The sequence below is a fragment of the Ictidomys tridecemlineatus genome, chromosome 10 (assembly GCF_052094955.1).
Source record: "Ictidomys tridecemlineatus isolate mIctTri1 chromosome 10, mIctTri1.hap1, whole genome shotgun sequence".
Taxonomy (NCBI): domain Eukaryota; kingdom Metazoa; phylum Chordata; class Mammalia; order Rodentia; family Sciuridae; genus Ictidomys; species Ictidomys tridecemlineatus.
The window spans coordinates 41,689,104-41,706,994 of NC_135486.1; the positions used below are offsets into that span (position 1 = coordinate 41,689,104).

The following is a 17,891-nucleotide window of genomic DNA, read 5'->3' on the forward strand; positions in this document are numbered from 1 at the left end:
ATTTGAGACTAGCAGGTTAGAAATGTGTATGATTATCATTCAGTATTGCTTCTGAGAGTGTGATACATGCTGCCTCTGTCATACTATTGAGGTTCTCAACTTTTTTCCTCCCCCAACATACTTGAGGAATATGAAGCCTTCTCATCACTGTTCTATGAACACATTATGTTTATCCCCAACTTCGAGGGGCTGTGGGTAGAGGTGAGGCATTGGGCAGAAAACAAGGTCATGAAAGCTTCCAGATGATTCTCATATCTTCTTGTCATCCTTACTGCGAGAAGCTAAACTGTGGATGACATTGTTCTCCAAGATTACTCACATATAGGCCGTGAGAGTTAACTGATATGTAGCATCATGAACTTGTAACTAAAATGGTGTTGTGAGTAGTTTTTTTTTTTTTTTTGAGACATCAGAATTACCATAGCGTGAATTAGGATATTTCAATTTTAGTTCTCTTCTCCTAGTTTTCTTGGAGTAAATAATCAAAATATGGGGAAAATTTAGATATACACAAAGAAAAAGAAGTAAAGAAGTGCTCAAGGAAATATTCCCTTGGTATTTTATTTATTTATTTTTTTTAGAGAGAGAGAGAATTTTTTAATATTTATTTTTTAGGTATCAGCAGACACAACATCTTTGTTTGTATGTGGTGCTGAGGATCGAACCTGGGCAGCACACATGCCAGGCGAGCGCGCTACCACTTGAGCCACATCCCCAGCCCTCCTTGGTATTTTATATAGCACTTTTATGAAGCTGCTTAAAAGAAGACTTAGTGTGATACTATCATACTATCCTTAAAACGAGCTTTTTCCTCACTGTCTTTATATAAACTTAGGTAATTATTAGATGATCTGCTTTCCAAGAGGGATATAGCAATAATGTTGATTTTTTACAAGGCTTAAGAAGTTATTTGTTTCCTTTTTTTTTTTAACGTCAGTGCTGGGGATTGAACTCAGGGCCTTATGTATGCTGGCAAGCACCCTGCCACTGAGCTACATTCCTAGCCCTTGCTATGTTATTTTAAGACAGGTTCTCCCTAAGTTGCCCAGGCTGGCCTTTAAATTATAGTCCTCCTGCCTCAGCCTACAGAGTTCCTGAGATTTCAGGTGTGCACCACTGTACGTGGCTAGAGGGTAGAATTCTTTTTTTTTTTTTGGTACCAGGGATTGAACCCAGGGCCACTTAACTACTGAGCTACCTCCCCAGGATCCCCCACCCCCTTTTTAAAAAATTTTTGAGACAGGTCTTGCTAGGTGGTTAGGGTTTCACTAAGTTGCTGAGGCTGGCTTTGAACTTGTGACTTTCTGCCTCAGCCTCCTGAGCCACTGGGATTATGGGTGTGTGCCACCATGCTTGGCTAGAATTCTTATAGAATAGATAATTATTAAAACATTGACAATTTTTTCTTTTTAAACTAGCTAAGAATACCTCTCAGGAAACCATGTTAAGAGATCTTCAAGACAAAATTAATCAGCAGGAAAACTCCTTGACCTTAGAAAAACTGAAGCTTGCCTTGGCCGATCTGGAAAAACAACGGGACTGTTCTCAAGACCTTTTGAAGAAGAGGGAACATCACATTGAACAACTGAATGATAAATTAAGCAAGATAGAAAAAGAATCCAAAGCTTTATTGAGTGCTTTGGAGTTAAAAAAGAAAGAGTATGAAGAATTGAAAGAAGAGAAAACTCAGTTTTCTCATTGGAAAAATGAAAATGAAAAACTATTAAATCAGTTGGAATCAGAAAAGGAAAGTTTGCAGAGTAAAATCAATCACTTGGAAACCTGCCTTAAGACTCAGCAAATAAAAAGTCACGAATACAATGAGAGAGAAAAGACCCTGGAGATGGAACGAGAAAACCTAAATGTTGAGATCAGAAACCTTCACAATGTGATAGAGAGCAAGACCATGGAGATAGAGACACAGAAAAAAGCTTATGTAGAACTACAGCAGAAAGCTGAGAACTCTGATCAGAAGCATAAGAAAGAAATAGAAAATATGTGTCTGAAAACTTCAGAGCTAACTGGGCAAGTTGGAGATCTCGAACACAAGCTTCAGTTACTGTCAAGTGAAATAATGGACAAAGACCAGCATTACCAAAACTTGCATGCTGAATATGAGAACCTCAGGGAACTCCTCAGATCCAAGGATTCTAATCTGGTGTCGAATGAGAATCATCACAGAAGTTGTTTGGTTTTTGAACAGCAGCCTACAGTGAATAATTCCTTTGCAAATCTAACAGGGGAACAAGGAACCATGCTTTCCGAAATAAGCAAATGCTACTTAGGTGCAGACCAAAGTCCAAAGCATTCAGCTCTCTTACAAAACAGAGTTGTTTCACTTGAATTTTCCTTAGAGTCTCAAAAGCAGATGAATTCAGATCTCCAGAAGCAGTGTGAAGAGTTGGTGCAAGTCAAAGGAGAAATAGAAGAAAATCTCATGAAAGCAGAACAGATGCATCAAAGCTTTGTGGCTGAAACGAGTCATCGCATTAGTAAGTTACAGGAAGACACTGTTGTTCATCAGAATGTGGTTAATGAAACTTTAGTTGCCCTGGAGAACAAGGAAAAGGAGTTGCAACTTTTGAAAGAACAACTAGAAGCTGAGCAAGCAGAGATTCAAGAATTAAAAAAGAGCAACCATCTACTTGAAGTCTCTCTAAAGGAGCTACAACTTTTATCTGAAACCCTGAGCTCAGAGAAAAAGGAAATGAGTTCCATCATTTCTCTAAGCAAAAAAGAAATTGAAGAATTGACCCAAGAGAATGGGGCACTCAAAGAAATTAATGAAACCTTAAGTCAAGAGAAAATGAACTTAATCCAAAAAAATGAGAATTTTTCCAGCTGTATAGAAGAACGAGAGAAAAGCATTTCAGAGTTATCTGATCAGTATAAGCAAGAAAGACTTCTTTTACAACAGAGATGTGAAGAAACCGGAAGTGCATTGGGGGATCTTCATGAAAAATACAAAGCAGTGCAAGAAAAGAACTCTGAATTAGAATGCTTACTAAAGGAATGCACTGGCATTTGTGAAAACAGAAAAACTGAACTGGAACAGTTAAAGGAAGCATTTGCAAAGGAACATCAAGAATTCTTAACAAAATTAGCTTTTGCTGAAGAAAGAAACCAGAAACTAATGCTAGAGTTGGGGATAGTACAACAAACTCTGAGATCTGAGATTATAGACATCCAAAACAATTCTCAGAATGAGGCTAATGGTTTAAAGCAAGAAATCATGACTCTAAAGGAAGAACAAAATAAGCTGCAAAAGGAAGTCAATGACTTATTACAAGAGAATGAGCAACTGATGAAGCTGACAAAGACTGAACTGGAACAGCAGCATCCAGATTTGGAAACAATTAGGGACTCTGTGAAAGAAACGGAGAATGAGATAAGTAAATGTGATTTTCAGCATCACATGGATCTTAAAGTTAAAGACATTGCTCCAGGCAGTTGTACTACACAGTTTATACAATTAGAAGCTTTGGTGAAAAATATGGAATTGAAACTTCAACAAAGTGAGAAGGAGAAAGAGTGCTTGCAGCAGGAATTACAGACAATTAGAGGAAAATTAGGAACTGGAAATTTGCAAGATGATCAGCCACAGGAAATTAGTGGCCTTAAAGACTATGAAATAGATACAGAAGAAAGGTACCTTTCGGTGCTTCATGAATTGTCAACCAGTCAGAATGACAATGCACAGCTTCATTGCTCTCTGCAGACAGCAGTGAACAAGCTGAATGAGCTAGAGAAAATGTGTGAGGCACTGCGGGCTGAAAAGCTGGAACTGGTATCTGAGCTGAATGATTCAAGATCAGAGTGTATCACAACAACGAGTAAAATGGCAGAAGAGGTAGAGAAACTAGTAAGTGAAGTTAAAATATTAAATGATGAAAATGGTCTTCTTCAAGATGAGTTAGTGAAAGAAATGTCAGATGGTGAATATGGTGAGCAACAAAACGAGCAGATGTCAGTGTCCTTGAATCCTTTGGATGACAGTAATTCCTATGAGCGCTTGACCTTGTCAAATAAAGAAGTTCAAATGCATTTTGCAGAATTACAGGAGAAATTCTCATCTTTACAAAGTGAACACAAAATTTTACATGATCAGCACTGTCAGATGAGCTCTAAAATGTCAGAGCTACGGTCCTATGTTGATACATTGAAGGCTGAAAATTCGGCTTTGTCAGTGAATCTGAGAAACTTGCAAGGTGAATTGGTAAAGGACTTGAAGCCAGAACCTGAGGAGGGGCGTAATCTGTCACTGTCCTTCTCTTGTGTGACAGACAGCCCTAGCCTGACAAGTTTTGGAGAATCCTCTTTTTACAAAGATGTTTTAGAACAGACTGGAGACCTTTCTCTCTTGAGTAGTTTAGAAGGAAGTATTTCAGCAAACTTGTCTAACATAGATGAAGTATCTTGTAGCCGTCTGGAGGAAAATCTGGCAAAGAAAGAAATCCCAACTGCCCCCATGAAGAGTGTGGAAGAACTTGAGACCCTCTGTCAGGTGTACTTGGAATCCCTCAAGAATCTGGAAGAGAAAATCGAAAGTGAAGGGATTCTGAAAAATAAAGAAATTCAAGAGCTTGAGCAGTTATTAAGTTCTGAAAGGAAAGAGCTCGATTGTCTCAGGAAGCAGTATTTGTCAGAAAATGAACAGTGGCAGCAGAAGCTGACAAGTGTGACTTTGGAGATGGAGTCCAAGTTGGCAGCAGAAAAGAAGCAGACGGAACACCTGTCACTTGAGCTTGAAGTAGCACGACTCCAGCTGCAAGGGCTGGACCTAAGTTCTCGGTCTTTGCTTGACTCTGAAGTAGAAGTAAGTACCTGGATTACGTGCTATTTCTGTTGGCATGATCAGTAGTCACTCAACAAATGTTGACTTGAAATTGACATGAAATCTAAGTTAGTGTATAAATATATGGTTCAAGGAAATATAAAATATTCCAAAATTTTTCTAAAACCAACTATAACTTTAGAAAAATGAGTAAATCTTATTTGAGGAATACATTTCTATAATGAGTAGATTTAAAGTGCTACTATTTCAACTATTACTACTATTTATTATATGGGAAATTATTTAAGGTGTTGCTAAAGCCGGGGAAAATTATGGATTCAGAAGGTCTTTAGAATCTGTGTGTTTTCATTGAGAGTTAATAAGGCACACTTATGAATGGCAATATGATAAGGATTTTATAACTCATGCCCTTTTTAGACTATTGTAATGTTACAGCATTATAGTCATGAAACTAAATATAGCAGATTGTTTAACATATTGCTTAACAATTTCTCTCTAACAATTTGCTGTGGTACAAATCTGTGATTTGGTATTATGTCATTTAAAGAGAACTTTATTTCTCTCTCCTTAGTTTTTGTACAAGGAATGGAACCCAGGGGTGCTTAACCTCTGAGCCACTTCCCCATTCCTTTTTATTTTTTGTTTTGAGACAAGGTCTTGATAAGTTGCATAGGGCCTTGCTGAGGCTGGCTTTGGCCTTGTGATACTCTTGCCTCAGCCTCCTGAGCTGCTGGGATTCCAGGCATGTGCCACTGGGACTGGCAGTCTTTGTTTATTGGATACGTACTTGTTTAGTTATTAAGGACTTGGTCCTTTCTGGTTGACCAGTTCAAATAATAATACTGTATAGTTTGAGTCTCTCTGTATATTTCTATGAGGTGGGGAGGGAATTCATGATGAGGGTCAAGAGGACTAGCCAAAATATCAACTCCTTATTTTGTAGATGAAAGGGAAATGAAATGCTTATATGTAATTTATCTAAGAATGTTCGTGGTAAATGCTGTATTGGGCATGGAGACCTTGGGCTGGAAATCTGGTTATGAAACATTATACCTTCTTTTATTAAGGAGTATCATAAATACTGAGGATGGGAGCTAAACATTTATATGGAATTTGTTGGCTACTTAATTGATATTCACAAAGAAATCTTTAAATAAAATTTAGTTATAGTTGGGCACAATACCTTTATTTTATTTATTTTTATGTGGTGCTGAGGATTGAACTCAGCCCCTTGCACGTGCTAGGCAAGTGCTCTACTGCTGAGCCACAACCCCAGCCCCACAAAGAAATCTTATATGTAGAGCTAGAGTATTCCTAGTAAGGAAGAAAAAAATTTCAATATATTAAATTTAATTGATAAAGTAACTTATATCTTCATGATGAATACATTGTCATTGCCTTGCACATATTTGGAACCTATTGAATGTTTAGTTGTGTTGAGTATTTGGACAGAGAAAGCAGATGGAAAGATGTGATAGGAAATATGTGATTTGGAAAGATCTGCTTTTAGCAGAAGCCAGATAACATTTTCTATAAAGTAGTAATATTGATTCTCTTTGATGCTTCTTGAAAAATAAAATGCATTCTTGTGATCTATTATAATAACAGGCTATTCAGGACCAAAATGATAGCTGTGACATAAAGGAAGAACATAATTCAGAAACTACAGAAGAAACACTCAAGCAGGATATTCATCAGATTTGTGATAAAGATGTTCAGCAAGACCTCAATCTAGAGATTGAGAAAATCAGTGAGACCAATACCAATACAGCCAGACTTATAGGAGAAGAGTCTGGGGAGAAGTCCTCAAAAACCAATTATGAGATACCAGCAGAAGACAAAATCCAGGGCTATTCAGGATGTATTTCTGAATTGGCATTTTCTGATCCAAATACCTTGGTACCCATGGATTTTCTAGAGAATCAGGCATACATCCAAAATCTCCAACTGCAAGTGAAAGAGACATCAAACGAGAATTCGAGATTACTTCATGCAATAGAAGACCGGGACAAAAAAGTTGAAAGTTTGCTACATGAAATAAAAGAGTTAGACTCAAAACTCAATTTACAGGAAGCACAACTGAAGACCAAGATTGAATCATGCATGCAATGGGAGAAAATAGTTGAGGAACTCAAGAAAGAAAAATCTGATTTAAGTGAAAAGTTGGAATCCTTTTCTCATAACCAGGATAACCAGGAGTCATGCCAGAGAGTGGAAGCTTCAAATGGCTTTAGTTCTGATTTGGAGATGGGCACAGATGAATCATTGCATGAAGTTATTGAAGGTAACATATCCCTGGCAGATGATAAATGGAAAGAGAAATTTCTTGATGTGGAAAATGAGCTGAACAGGCTCACATTTGAGAAAGCTAGAATTGAACATCATGCCCTCTCTGTGGAAGCTGACTTGGAAATAGTTCAAACAGAGAAGGTACGTTTAGAAAAAGACAGAGAAAATAAGCAGAAAGTTATTGTCTGCCTTGAAGAGGAGCTCTCTGTGGTCACAAGTGAGAAAAACCGGCTTCAGGGAGAATTAGATTCTGTGTCAAAAGAAAATGAGGCCCTGGATCAGATGTCTGCAAAGATGAAGGAGAAAATTCAAGAGCTGGAGTCTCAACATGGTGAGAGTCTTCATCATATTCAGGTGGTAGAGGCTGAGGTCAAGGACAAAACAGAACTCCTTCAGACTCTGTCCTCTGATGTGAGTGAGCTGTTGAAAGACAAAGCTCATCTTCAGGAGCAGCTTCAGAATTTGGAAGAGGACTCACAGGCCCTGTCTCTTGCAAAGTGTGAACTGGAGAACCAAATTGGACAACTGAATCAAGAGAAAGGATCCCTGATGAGGGAATCTGAAAGCCTGCAGGCCAAACTGCAGGAGTCAGAACATAAAAAGTTGGCTGTCTCCAAGGCCTTGGAAGTTGCACTGATGGAGAAAGGTGAGTTTGCAGAGAGGCTGGGCTCAACCCAGGAGGAGGTGCATCAGCTGAGAAGAGGCATCGAGAAACTGAGAGTCCGCATTGAGGCTGATGAAAAGAAGCAGCTCCATGTCATGGAGAAACTGAGAGAAAGCCAGCGGGAGAATGATTCCCTGAAAGATAAAGTGGAGAACCTTGAGAGGGAATTGCAGATGTCAGAAGAAAACCAAGAGCTGGTGATTCTCGATGCTGAGAATTTCAAAGCAGAGATGGAGACCCAAAAAACTCAGATGGAAGAGATGGCTGAAAGCCTGAATGTTTTCAAGTCAGACCTTGTCACAGTTAGGGCTGAAAAAGAAAATCTGACAAAGCAACTACAAGAAAAACAAGGGCAAGTGTCAGAATTAAACGAGTTGCTCTCTTCATTAAAAAATCTGTTAGAAGAAAAAGAGCAAGAGAAAATACAAATGAAAGAAGAATCTAGAATCGAAGTGGAGATGCTTCAAACACAATTGAAAGAGCTAAATGAGGAAGTAGAAGCCTTGTATAATGACCAAGAAACCCAGAAAGCCAAGGAACAGAATTCAGACCCACGGGGGGAAGAAGTATGTCAGCTGAGAAGCAGCTTTGAAAAGCTGAAAGTACACATAGAAGCTGATAGAAAGAACCAGCTCCAGGTCTTGGAACAACTGAAAGAAAGTAAGCATCATGCAGATTTGCTTAAAGAGAGAGCTGAGAACCTTGAAAGAGAACTAGAGCTGTCAGAAAAAACCCAAGAACACGTGATTCTTGAGGCCAACAATTCCAAAGCAGAGGTAGAGACTCTGAAAGCAGAAATTGGAGAGATGACCCGAAACCTGAGAGACTTGGAATTAGATCTTGTTCATACAAGGTCAGAAAAAGAAAATCTGACAAAAGAGTTACAAAGAGAGCAAACACGAGTATCTGAATTAGAAATACAGAATTCCTCATTTGAAAATCTATTGCAAGAAAAAGAGCAAGAGAAAATACGAATGAAAGAAGAATCTAGAACCAAAGTGGAGATGCTTCATACACAATTGAAAGAGCTAAATGAGGAAGTAGAAGCCTTATATAATGACCAAGAAATCCAAAGAGCCAAGGAACAAAATTCAGACCCACCTGGGGAAGAAGTGCGTCAGCTGAGAAGCAGCATTGAAAAGCTGAAAGTGCACATAGAAGCTGATAGAAAGAACCAGCTCCATGTCTTGGAACAACTGAAAGAAAGTAAGCATCATGCAGATTTGCTTAAAGAGAGAGCTGGGAACCTTGAAAGAAAACTAGAGCTGTCAGAAAAAACCCAAGAACACGTGATTCTTGAGGCCAACAATTCCAAAGCAGAGGTAGAGACTCTGAAAGCAGAAATTGGAGAGATGACCCGAAACCTGAGAGACTTGGAATTAGATCTTGTTCATACAAGGTCAGAAAAAGAAAACCTGACAAAAGAATTACAAAAAGAGCAAATGCGAGTATCTGAATTAGAAATACAGAATTCCTCATTTGAAAACCTATTGCAAGAAAAAGAGCAAGAAAAAATACAGATGAAAGAAGAATCTGAAATTGCAGTGGAGATGCTTCAATCACAATTAAAAGAGCTAAATGAAAAAATGACTACATTGTGTAATGACCAAGAGGCCTGTAAGACCAAAGAACAGAATCTGAGTAATCAAGTAGATTCTCTTGAACTTGAGAAGGCTCAGTTGCTACAGAGCCTTGATGAAGCCAAAACTAATTATATTCTTTTGCAATCTTCTGTGAATAGCCTTATTCAAGAAGTGGAGGATGGCAAACAGAAACTAGAGAAGAAGGATGAAGAAGTCAGTAGGCTAAAACATCAAATCCAAGACCAAGAACAGCTTGCCTCTAAACTGTCCCAGGTGGAAGGAGAGAAGCAACTTTGGCAGAAGCAAAAAGCAGAACTGGGAAATGTGACAGTGGAATTGGAGCAGAAAGTTCAAATGCTGCAATCCAGAAATGACACTTTGCAGGACACCTTCCAAGCACTGCAGCACTCTTATAAGGATCTAGAGAGTGAGCTTGAACTAACAAAAAGGGAAAAAATGTCTTTTGTTGAAAAGGTAAGTGGCTACATATATGTATATTTAAATATGTAATACAAGGGAGGGAAACCTCTTGTGAATCATAATTCCTTCTAGATGGTGTGTGTCCTGTTGTACCATACTGTGTAAAGATGTATTTGTGGGGTCTTGAACTGTGGGAATGCTGAGTTGACTCTGATGTAGTAACTGCTGTGACACATTCATAAGGGACATCTTCATGGATTGAATCAAATTTTTAATGTGACACCTGCACATGGGGTAAGCTTTGGATTATGTGTAGTTACTGGTTCTTGTTGTAGTTCCCTTTCTTCCAGTAAGTACATCAGAGTGGCAGCCTCCCCTTACCCAGTTGAGAGCCACTAATATCAGAGTAACAGGCACTGGTTGGTATTGGAGGGGTCTCTTGCCTTTTTGCCCTGCCTTTTTTACTTTTAGGAGAAAATGAAGACACTGAGCATTCATGGCTCCTAGAATTTGTCTGAGGTGCTTTGTGGTATGAGCTCCTTCTTTTATTACCTTCTTTTGTGCAGTCTTCTGTCTTGGGAGGTGATGATTAAAGGGGAGATCTGCCATTAAGAAGCTTAAATTATTAAAGGAAATATAAGTGTGGCCCAATATGTTTACTCACTGATCTAGGAAGTAATTTTAATCAAATTAAAATTTTAGTGAACAAATCATAGAAATTGTCAGGAAAATGTAATTCATCATAACTCTTGTGTTTTCCATGTTTCAGGTTTTTGTGCTCTTTGTGAGAGATGGCAGTTAATGATACAACTGTTTTTTAACTAATCATAAGCATGTTTCTGCAGATGAGTACAATACAGGGGGATTTATAGAGGTTTACGAACTGATAATTAGCTAAGGTGTGCCTCACTGATTATTCTCTGATGCTTCATTCAAATTAATACCTTTATGAAGGATTTTGAGACATAGTAATATTAGCTATCCTTATTATTCTTTTCCTTATTCCTGTCTTTTATTAAATCTTTGCTGAGAAGAAGATGTAAGCTTGCCGGTAGGTTTTGAGGGTACTGGTTTAGTGGAATAGAAAGGAAGATTAGCCAGGTTTCATTATCTCAGGCCAAAGTAATGTCACAAATAGGTTGTATCAGAGTAGTTAATTTGATCAAAACAGACCACCAAAAGCAGAACCTAATGAACATTAAATTTCAGGTAAACACAATGACTGCGAAGGAAACTGAACTGCAGAGGGAAATGCACGAGATGGCACAGAAAACAACAGAGCTGAAGAAAGAATTTAGTGAAGAGAAGAGCAGGCTAACTGAAGAATTGAAGGTGATGTTGGAAGAACTAAATAACAGCAAAGTGACTTACTCTGGGGCAGACTCTTTACACTCTGATAATTCAGTGTGCACATTTCCCTTTTTTTTTTTTCTAAGATCTGTAATGCACCATACTCTTTTTAGCTTTTGAAAAACTGATACCAGACTTATGTTCTGATGAGATTTGCAGTGATCTCACCATCATGGCCCTGAAGGAGCCAGGCAACATTATCTTAGGAAACGTGGTTGATGATTGTGAGACTAACAAAGGAAAGGAGAGAACAACATTATCTTTTGGGAGACTTAGGAAACTGAGTGGAGGGGTACTGTTGTGTGTGTCTTCAGAAGTTCCGTTTTGCACACAATTCTTAAATTTACAATATATGATTCTTTATTATGTCTTGTAATTGTTTTCCCATATGCTTATAAAGAGAAATTCAGATTTTAATTGGAATTACTTCTGTTTTGTAGATGGACCATCTAAAATATGTAAATCAGCTAAAGAAGGAAAATGAACGTGCCCAGGGCAAAATAAAATTGTTGCTCAAATCCTGTAAACAGCTGGAAGAGGAAAAGAAAACATTGCAGAAACAGCTCTCTCAACTTGAAGCTGCACAGAAGCAGAAGACAGGTGGGCATTAGCTAAACACATCAGTTACAAGACTGTCTCCCAGTGGTGAAATAGCATTGTGGTGTGCATGTATAGGATCTGTTTATAGTGCTCTATTCTCAGTGCTGATTTTGAGCACTTATCTGTTTTCCAATTTCTGACTTTTGTTCTTGAAGTCATTATAGAATGCAGAAGCAGGCCTGCATTTTCAAATAGAATTATTTCATCTACTCTTCTATAAAATATGCAAAAACCTGATAGTTTTTTAAACAATAATAGTACCTTTTGTTAATGAGCCTCTATGAAGAGCTTTTCATGTTGATGCCTACTTAAGTCCTTTCTCCATCAAAGGCAGATTGGCATTTGATCTGCATTGACATTGCTAATTTATAATTGGCTGATTCTGGTTCACTGTGGCCCATCCTCATGGTTTGCTTAAAGGGAAGATGTAGGGAGCTGTATTTTTGGGTACGTTGGCAAAACTAAAAAAGCAAAGAAATGATAACTTTCCCTATCACTTTTCTCTACTTAGCCCTCAGTGTAGCCTGCCTCCTATGTGGGCAGATGGTGGTGGGCATGGTGTAAGTGTGCTTAGAATGCAGCGTGCAGGGCACACAGCACTCTCCCCTGTCGGAAGTGCTCTGGGTAGGAGTAGGTTGGAATTTCAGGGAGATTTATAGTGCCCCCAAACTCCTGTCCACCAGGCCCTATATTACCTCTAAATGGTTTCAGAGCCTTTTTGGACTTTCCTATTCACTGGTCCCCTATACTTTTTCAAAGCCATACAATAGAGACTTATGTTTATTCACTTATGTTGGAAAGAATGGGTGAGGAAAAAGCCATTTTTCATGTAAGCACTCATGTAATTAGTTTTACAAGGAAGTTTTAATAGGGTGGCTGAAATAGGAGTTTCAGATTTTGGTGACTTTTATTTAAGCTATTCCAATAAGAGCATGCTAAAATTCTGCTAGAATAAGTAGATTCTTCCCAAAATAGAAGTTGTTTGAACTCTTAGAACATGAATAGATGAATCTCCATAAATCCTCTAAAAAATTCAAAGAACAGGCCTAAAATTATTTGCTGTTTCTTAATGCCCAATGTGTCTGGGTCAGCATCAAATTACTATAATATATCATTTTATTTTGGACAGGCAATGTTGTGGAAGCTAAAGTGGATGAATTAATGACTGAGCTCAAAGAGCTAAAAGAAACTCTTGAAGAAAAAACCAAGGAGGCAGATGAATATTTGGATAAGTACTGTTCCCTGCTCATAAGCCATGAAAATCTGGAGAAAGCAAAAGAGATGTTAGAAACACAAGTTGCTAGTCTGAGTTTACAGCAATCTAAACGTGATCTCAGAAGTTCTCCTTTGCTAACTTCACCAGTTCCAGGACCATCTCCAGCCTCTTCTGTTAGAGAAAAGAAGTCATCATCTGGTCAAAATAAAGCTTCAGGCAAGAGGGAAAGGTCCAGTGGGATTTGGGAGAATGGTGGAGGACTAACACCTTCCACCCCAGAGATGTTTCCTAAAAAAATTAGAAAAACCAGCAAAAGTGGGGTTCAACCTGCTGAGGATGAAGAAGAGACTGAATATGAGCCAGAGGGACTCCCTGAGGTTGTGAAGAAAGGTACGCATAATTTTAAAACAAAATTGTAGCTGGGCGATGAGTGCATGCTTAGCTTTTGCAGTCTCTAGAACCAAAATTAAAACAAATAAAACAACACCATCAACAAAATAACTAAAATTATATGTGTTGTTTTGAAAAATTCACATGTAAAAAAGTTAGAGGTATTAGATTATTGTGCAACAATCCTAACTGGCCTCTAGAAACCACTTTTGAATTGATAAGATATATATCTTCCTTTCCGTCATGAGGGAATGAGTAGGATTCATTACTCATGGCATACTACCTAAAGAACTGGTTGATTTGAAAAATGACTGTCAAAATCCTTTTTAGAATTTGATATTTCTTTGCAGACATATCTACAAATCAAGGACCCCTCAAGCTTTCTTTTCTTGAGTCGGGTCCAACTCAGATAGTATACAAGCTGGACAGAGGACCTGGTGAGGTTGACTACCCTGCCTGAAACCACTCAACACTTTTTTTTTTTTTTTTCAAAAGAACCAAGTGTGGCTCAGGTACCTGGGGCTGGTCTACAAACTGCCCATTACTAGTTCATGACAAAGAAAGGTTCAGAAATTGAAAGTAAGAGTTTGGAAATTTTCATAGCAATGTGATAATTGCTGTAACGTCAAAGCACATAGACTTTTTTCTATTTTTTTGGTGGTTCTGGGAATTGAACCCAGGGCTCTGTGCATTTGAGGCAAGCACTCCACCAACTGAGCTATATCCCCAGCCCTGATTCAGTCTTATTATACAAAAATATTACTCCACAGCAGATTGACATTTTGCCTCATCTCTTCCTACCCCCACAAAAATCAGGATGCATTCTTTGCCATAGATGGTTTGAGAAACATTGTTCTGAATAACTAGCCACTATATAGGTAGCTATCTCTCTCTCTCTTTTTTTTTAGAGAGAGAGAGAGAGAGAGAGAATTTTTTAATATTTACTTTTTAGTTTTCAGTGGACACAACATCTTTATTTTTTTAATTTTTTATGTGGTGCTAAGGATTGAACCCAGTGCCCGGTGCATACCAGGCGAGCACACTACCGCTTGAGTTACATCCTCAGCCTTAGCTATCTCTTTTTGATAGGAGATTTTTATTTGTAAAGGCTTAGAAATGATCACTGCTTAGTTAGCCCTGAAGGTCCTTGTGGAGTGTGACATGATTTTATTGTCCTTGGGATTGATCTCCTCTCTTAGTCATGAAGGTCATGTCATTTCCTTCTCTAGAAGGAGATACCCCTAGGGAGTGTGAAGTCCTTGTCTGGAAGGCTAGTCTGTCCTACCTAGTCCTGCATGGGAGTGGCTGCCTAAAGCTGCTGTTACCATTTTACATTCCCCTCTTTTTTTTCTCCAATTCATATTTTTAAATGAGGCCTGTTAGTGTTCTTCAGATCTTAAAAGAAGAAGCAGAATTTTTTTTTCTGTGTAATGCTATTTTCCCCCTTTTTTCCATTGCAGTTTTTTATGTTTCTAATAAAAGATAACATATAAATTATTCATTCAATTTGATAACTCCTAGAATAACTATTAAATTTACTACATTGTCTCTGTGACTGAGAGAAAATAGTTTTGGACCTTTATCTTTGTTAAAACTTTGCCTAATAAATGTTATTTGAAGCCTATATAGTATTGGACCTAGCAGTGTTGACAGTCACCTTTTTTTGTCTTAGGGTTTGCTGACATCCCAACAGGAAAGATTAGCCCATATGTCCTTCGGAGAACAACAATGGCTACTAGGACCAGTCCTCGCCTTGCTGCACAGAAGTTAGCCCTGTCACCCTTAACTTCGGGCAAAGAAAACCTTGCAGAATCCTCCAAACCAACAGCTGGTGGCAGCAGATCACAAAAGGTAAACTATTGTGAACATCCATCCATCTCCTATCTTCTATTCAGAAACTGCAGTGCTATCTGAGCCAGGGTTGGACTCTGCATCCTTTTAAGTCTGACCTTCTTTCTTTCTAATGCGGTATAGATAAGTCAGCAGTGAGCAAGCCCTAGGATAAGCATTACAGTGTCCTGCAGCATGATCTCATTCTCCACCCAACCGACCACTTACAAATAGTTTGCTGAGAAATGACATTGTTGTGTGAAACCTCGGTGGACTTGTAGGAAAGTTTGAAGCATGACTGTTAAGGGATTCAAATACAAGTTTTGTTTCTGGCCATGCGTATTGCTTATTGTTTGTTTCAGACTTTTTATTCTCACTCATCTGCCCCCAGCTACTTACTGTTTATGGCTTTATTTTCTGAAGAAAGCACTATTTCAGTAGCTATCCAAAGAAAAGAGCTGTTTATGTATTTCTCTGTTGTGATTGTTGAGGATAGGGCAGAATGTTTGAGACCTCTGTATTTCTGAAAGTAGCTTATAAGCAGCCCAGAAAATGTATTTGAAGTATAGAGAATATTTACTTAACAGATCTTTTTTTAATATTTATTTTTTAGTTGTACTTGGACATAATACCTTTATTTTTATTTATTTTTATGTGTTGCTGAGGATCGAACCCAGGGCCTTGCATGTGCTAGGTGAGTGCTCTACCTCTGAGCCACAACACCCAGCTCCTGCTTAACAGATCTTTATTCCTAATACTACATATTCCAATAGCTGCTGTTTCTGTACACAGAGTCAGGAGGAGTCAGGTTTGGGTTCTTGGTATAGACTGTCATTTCCTGGAGAGTTGACTAAGAGCCACCCTTACTCCCAGTAGAAACCAATATCCATTCCTGTTTGATACTTATGGAGAGCAAATGAAGTATTTAGCCCTTCCTTGAAACAGAATACTACGGCACTTCGCTAGTCCTCTGTACTTCTATTATCTTAAGGCAGTTGCCTTTCTTGTTCTTGCTCAATGTCTGTCTTATTTGCAGAGTGAGTAGGTAGCTGATTATGTCTGGGGTTTACCTGTGTCTTCATGTCTAATGAGAAGCCTGACAGTGAGCAAATATTTGTTGAATGAATGGAGCTGTGAATGTTGTCTTGAAGTGACCAAAGTAATAGATGTTTATAAAGGTATTTTAGGAAATCATCTTTGAAATCAGCTTGTGTTGCTGTTCCCCCTTCTTTCATGAGGAATTGATGGTAAAAGCTGTTCGCATGTGGTGTTCAGATTTATTATCTAAGAAAAAGCTCTTTGCACACTAGGGGGCCCGCTTTCTACACTATTGTTGAGCCTGCTGCTCCAGAGCAGTAACCATGGTTTCCTGCAGATTTGTGTTCTGTGCATTAGCTATGCAGTTCAGTAGGCACCAGTAGTCATGAATTGCTAAGCAATGTTGTGCACTTTGGAGATGAATGGTGGGGGGTCCTCTTGAGAGGAGTGTATAGGAGGCTTCATGATTAAATTCAGCCTTTTTAAAACTTAGCCTAGTAATTTTCAATTTAATCCCGTATTTTCTGAGTTGCCCTGTAAATTTGCTTCAATCTGTTAATCATATTTTATTGTTTAGTTTTGAAAATCTAGAAGAAGGTATTCCTTCAAAATCACTTGCTTAGACACCCAGGATTATGAGCTTTCCCCTAAGGTGACTGGCTGAGTTTTGAGAGAGAGAGTTCTCTCTCACATTGAGTGACATCTGATAAGTTCAAAGGGGGAAAATGGATGAAATGCAGATTATGTATGAATCCCCAATCTTTATTGGGGATGAATAAATCCAGGAGCTCCCAGTTTGCTGGGGATAAGGAAGCCAGTGATGGTAGACTTAATCTGACCGTGGACTTAATCTGACCGTGGACTTGGCATTCAGTGCCAGAGGACCAGCCTTATGTTATAAGCCCATCACGGATAGTGGTGGTTCTGTCTGTGTTTCAATGGGAACCTTGCATAGTTTTCTGCCAGTGAAGTTTGTTTTCACTGAGACATGCACATTGTCACTCTCTCCCCACTGTGGCTGCCTTCACTGGTAAGATGATTGGGATATGGATACAATATCTTAATAGACTAAATACTTGGTAAATTTGACTTCATCTGTTCATGGACTATTCTAGGGTTAACTAACCAATGTGAGGTTCAAATCCCTAGTTTAAACTCTAATCACAGAATATAGCTTCTTCGATTGAGTATCAGAGAAATAGGGTCTGGAGAGCAGAAGTCAAGGAGTGCACTTTAGGCATTTAATTGGGATTAAGAAAAAGCTTTACTGACTCAATTTATTATTTCTTATGCATTTTCTCTCTTAGGTAGAAAAGATTTGACATTCCTATATTTTGATGCATTCAAGGGAAACACTTGCTTTGATATTTCTCTCTCTCTCTCTCTCTCTCTCTCTCTCTTTTAAGATAATATCAATAAAACCTTGTTCTTTTCCTTCAGCTTTTCATGGATGGTAATTTTCCACTTAGTCCTGGTCCTTCATTGCTGCACATGATCTGAGATAGAAGTAAGCTTTCCAGGGTTTGAATTGTTGGCCAGATTCACTGTTTTCCATAATGAAAAGTATTTAACTGCCTTTTAAAGTTACATACTTCCTATGGAAAGAATATAAAGGGGAAAATAATTTCCATTCTCTTTTCTTCTTGCTTCAGAAGGGGGTCCCTGGAAGTCATTCACTCAGGGAACGTTTGTCACATCATGATTTTCCAACATCTG

The 17,891-nt window shown here is 38.4% G+C and overlaps 1 protein-coding gene across 1 annotated transcript in view; it reads left to right on the forward strand.

The window, feature by feature from the left end:
- Window positions 1–15,540, forward strand: part of Cenpf (centromere protein F) — a 50,203-nt gene extending 34,663 nt beyond the window's left edge. Inside the window, exons 12-17 of the mRNA XM_078022804.1 lie at window positions 1,419–4,816; window positions 6,404–9,805; window positions 10,961–11,083; window positions 11,542–11,701; window positions 12,831–13,307; window positions 14,980–15,540. Of these exons, the coding sequence (XP_077878930.1) occupies window positions 1,419–4,816; window positions 6,404–9,805; window positions 10,961–11,083; window positions 11,542–11,701; window positions 12,831–13,307; window positions 14,980–15,221 (7,802 nt within the window). The 3' untranslated portion in view covers window positions 15,222–15,540. The remainder of the gene's footprint in view (window positions 1–1,418; window positions 4,817–6,403; window positions 9,806–10,960; window positions 11,084–11,541; window positions 11,702–12,830; window positions 13,308–14,979) is intronic.
- Window positions 15,541–17,891: the final 2,351 nt, after the last annotated feature.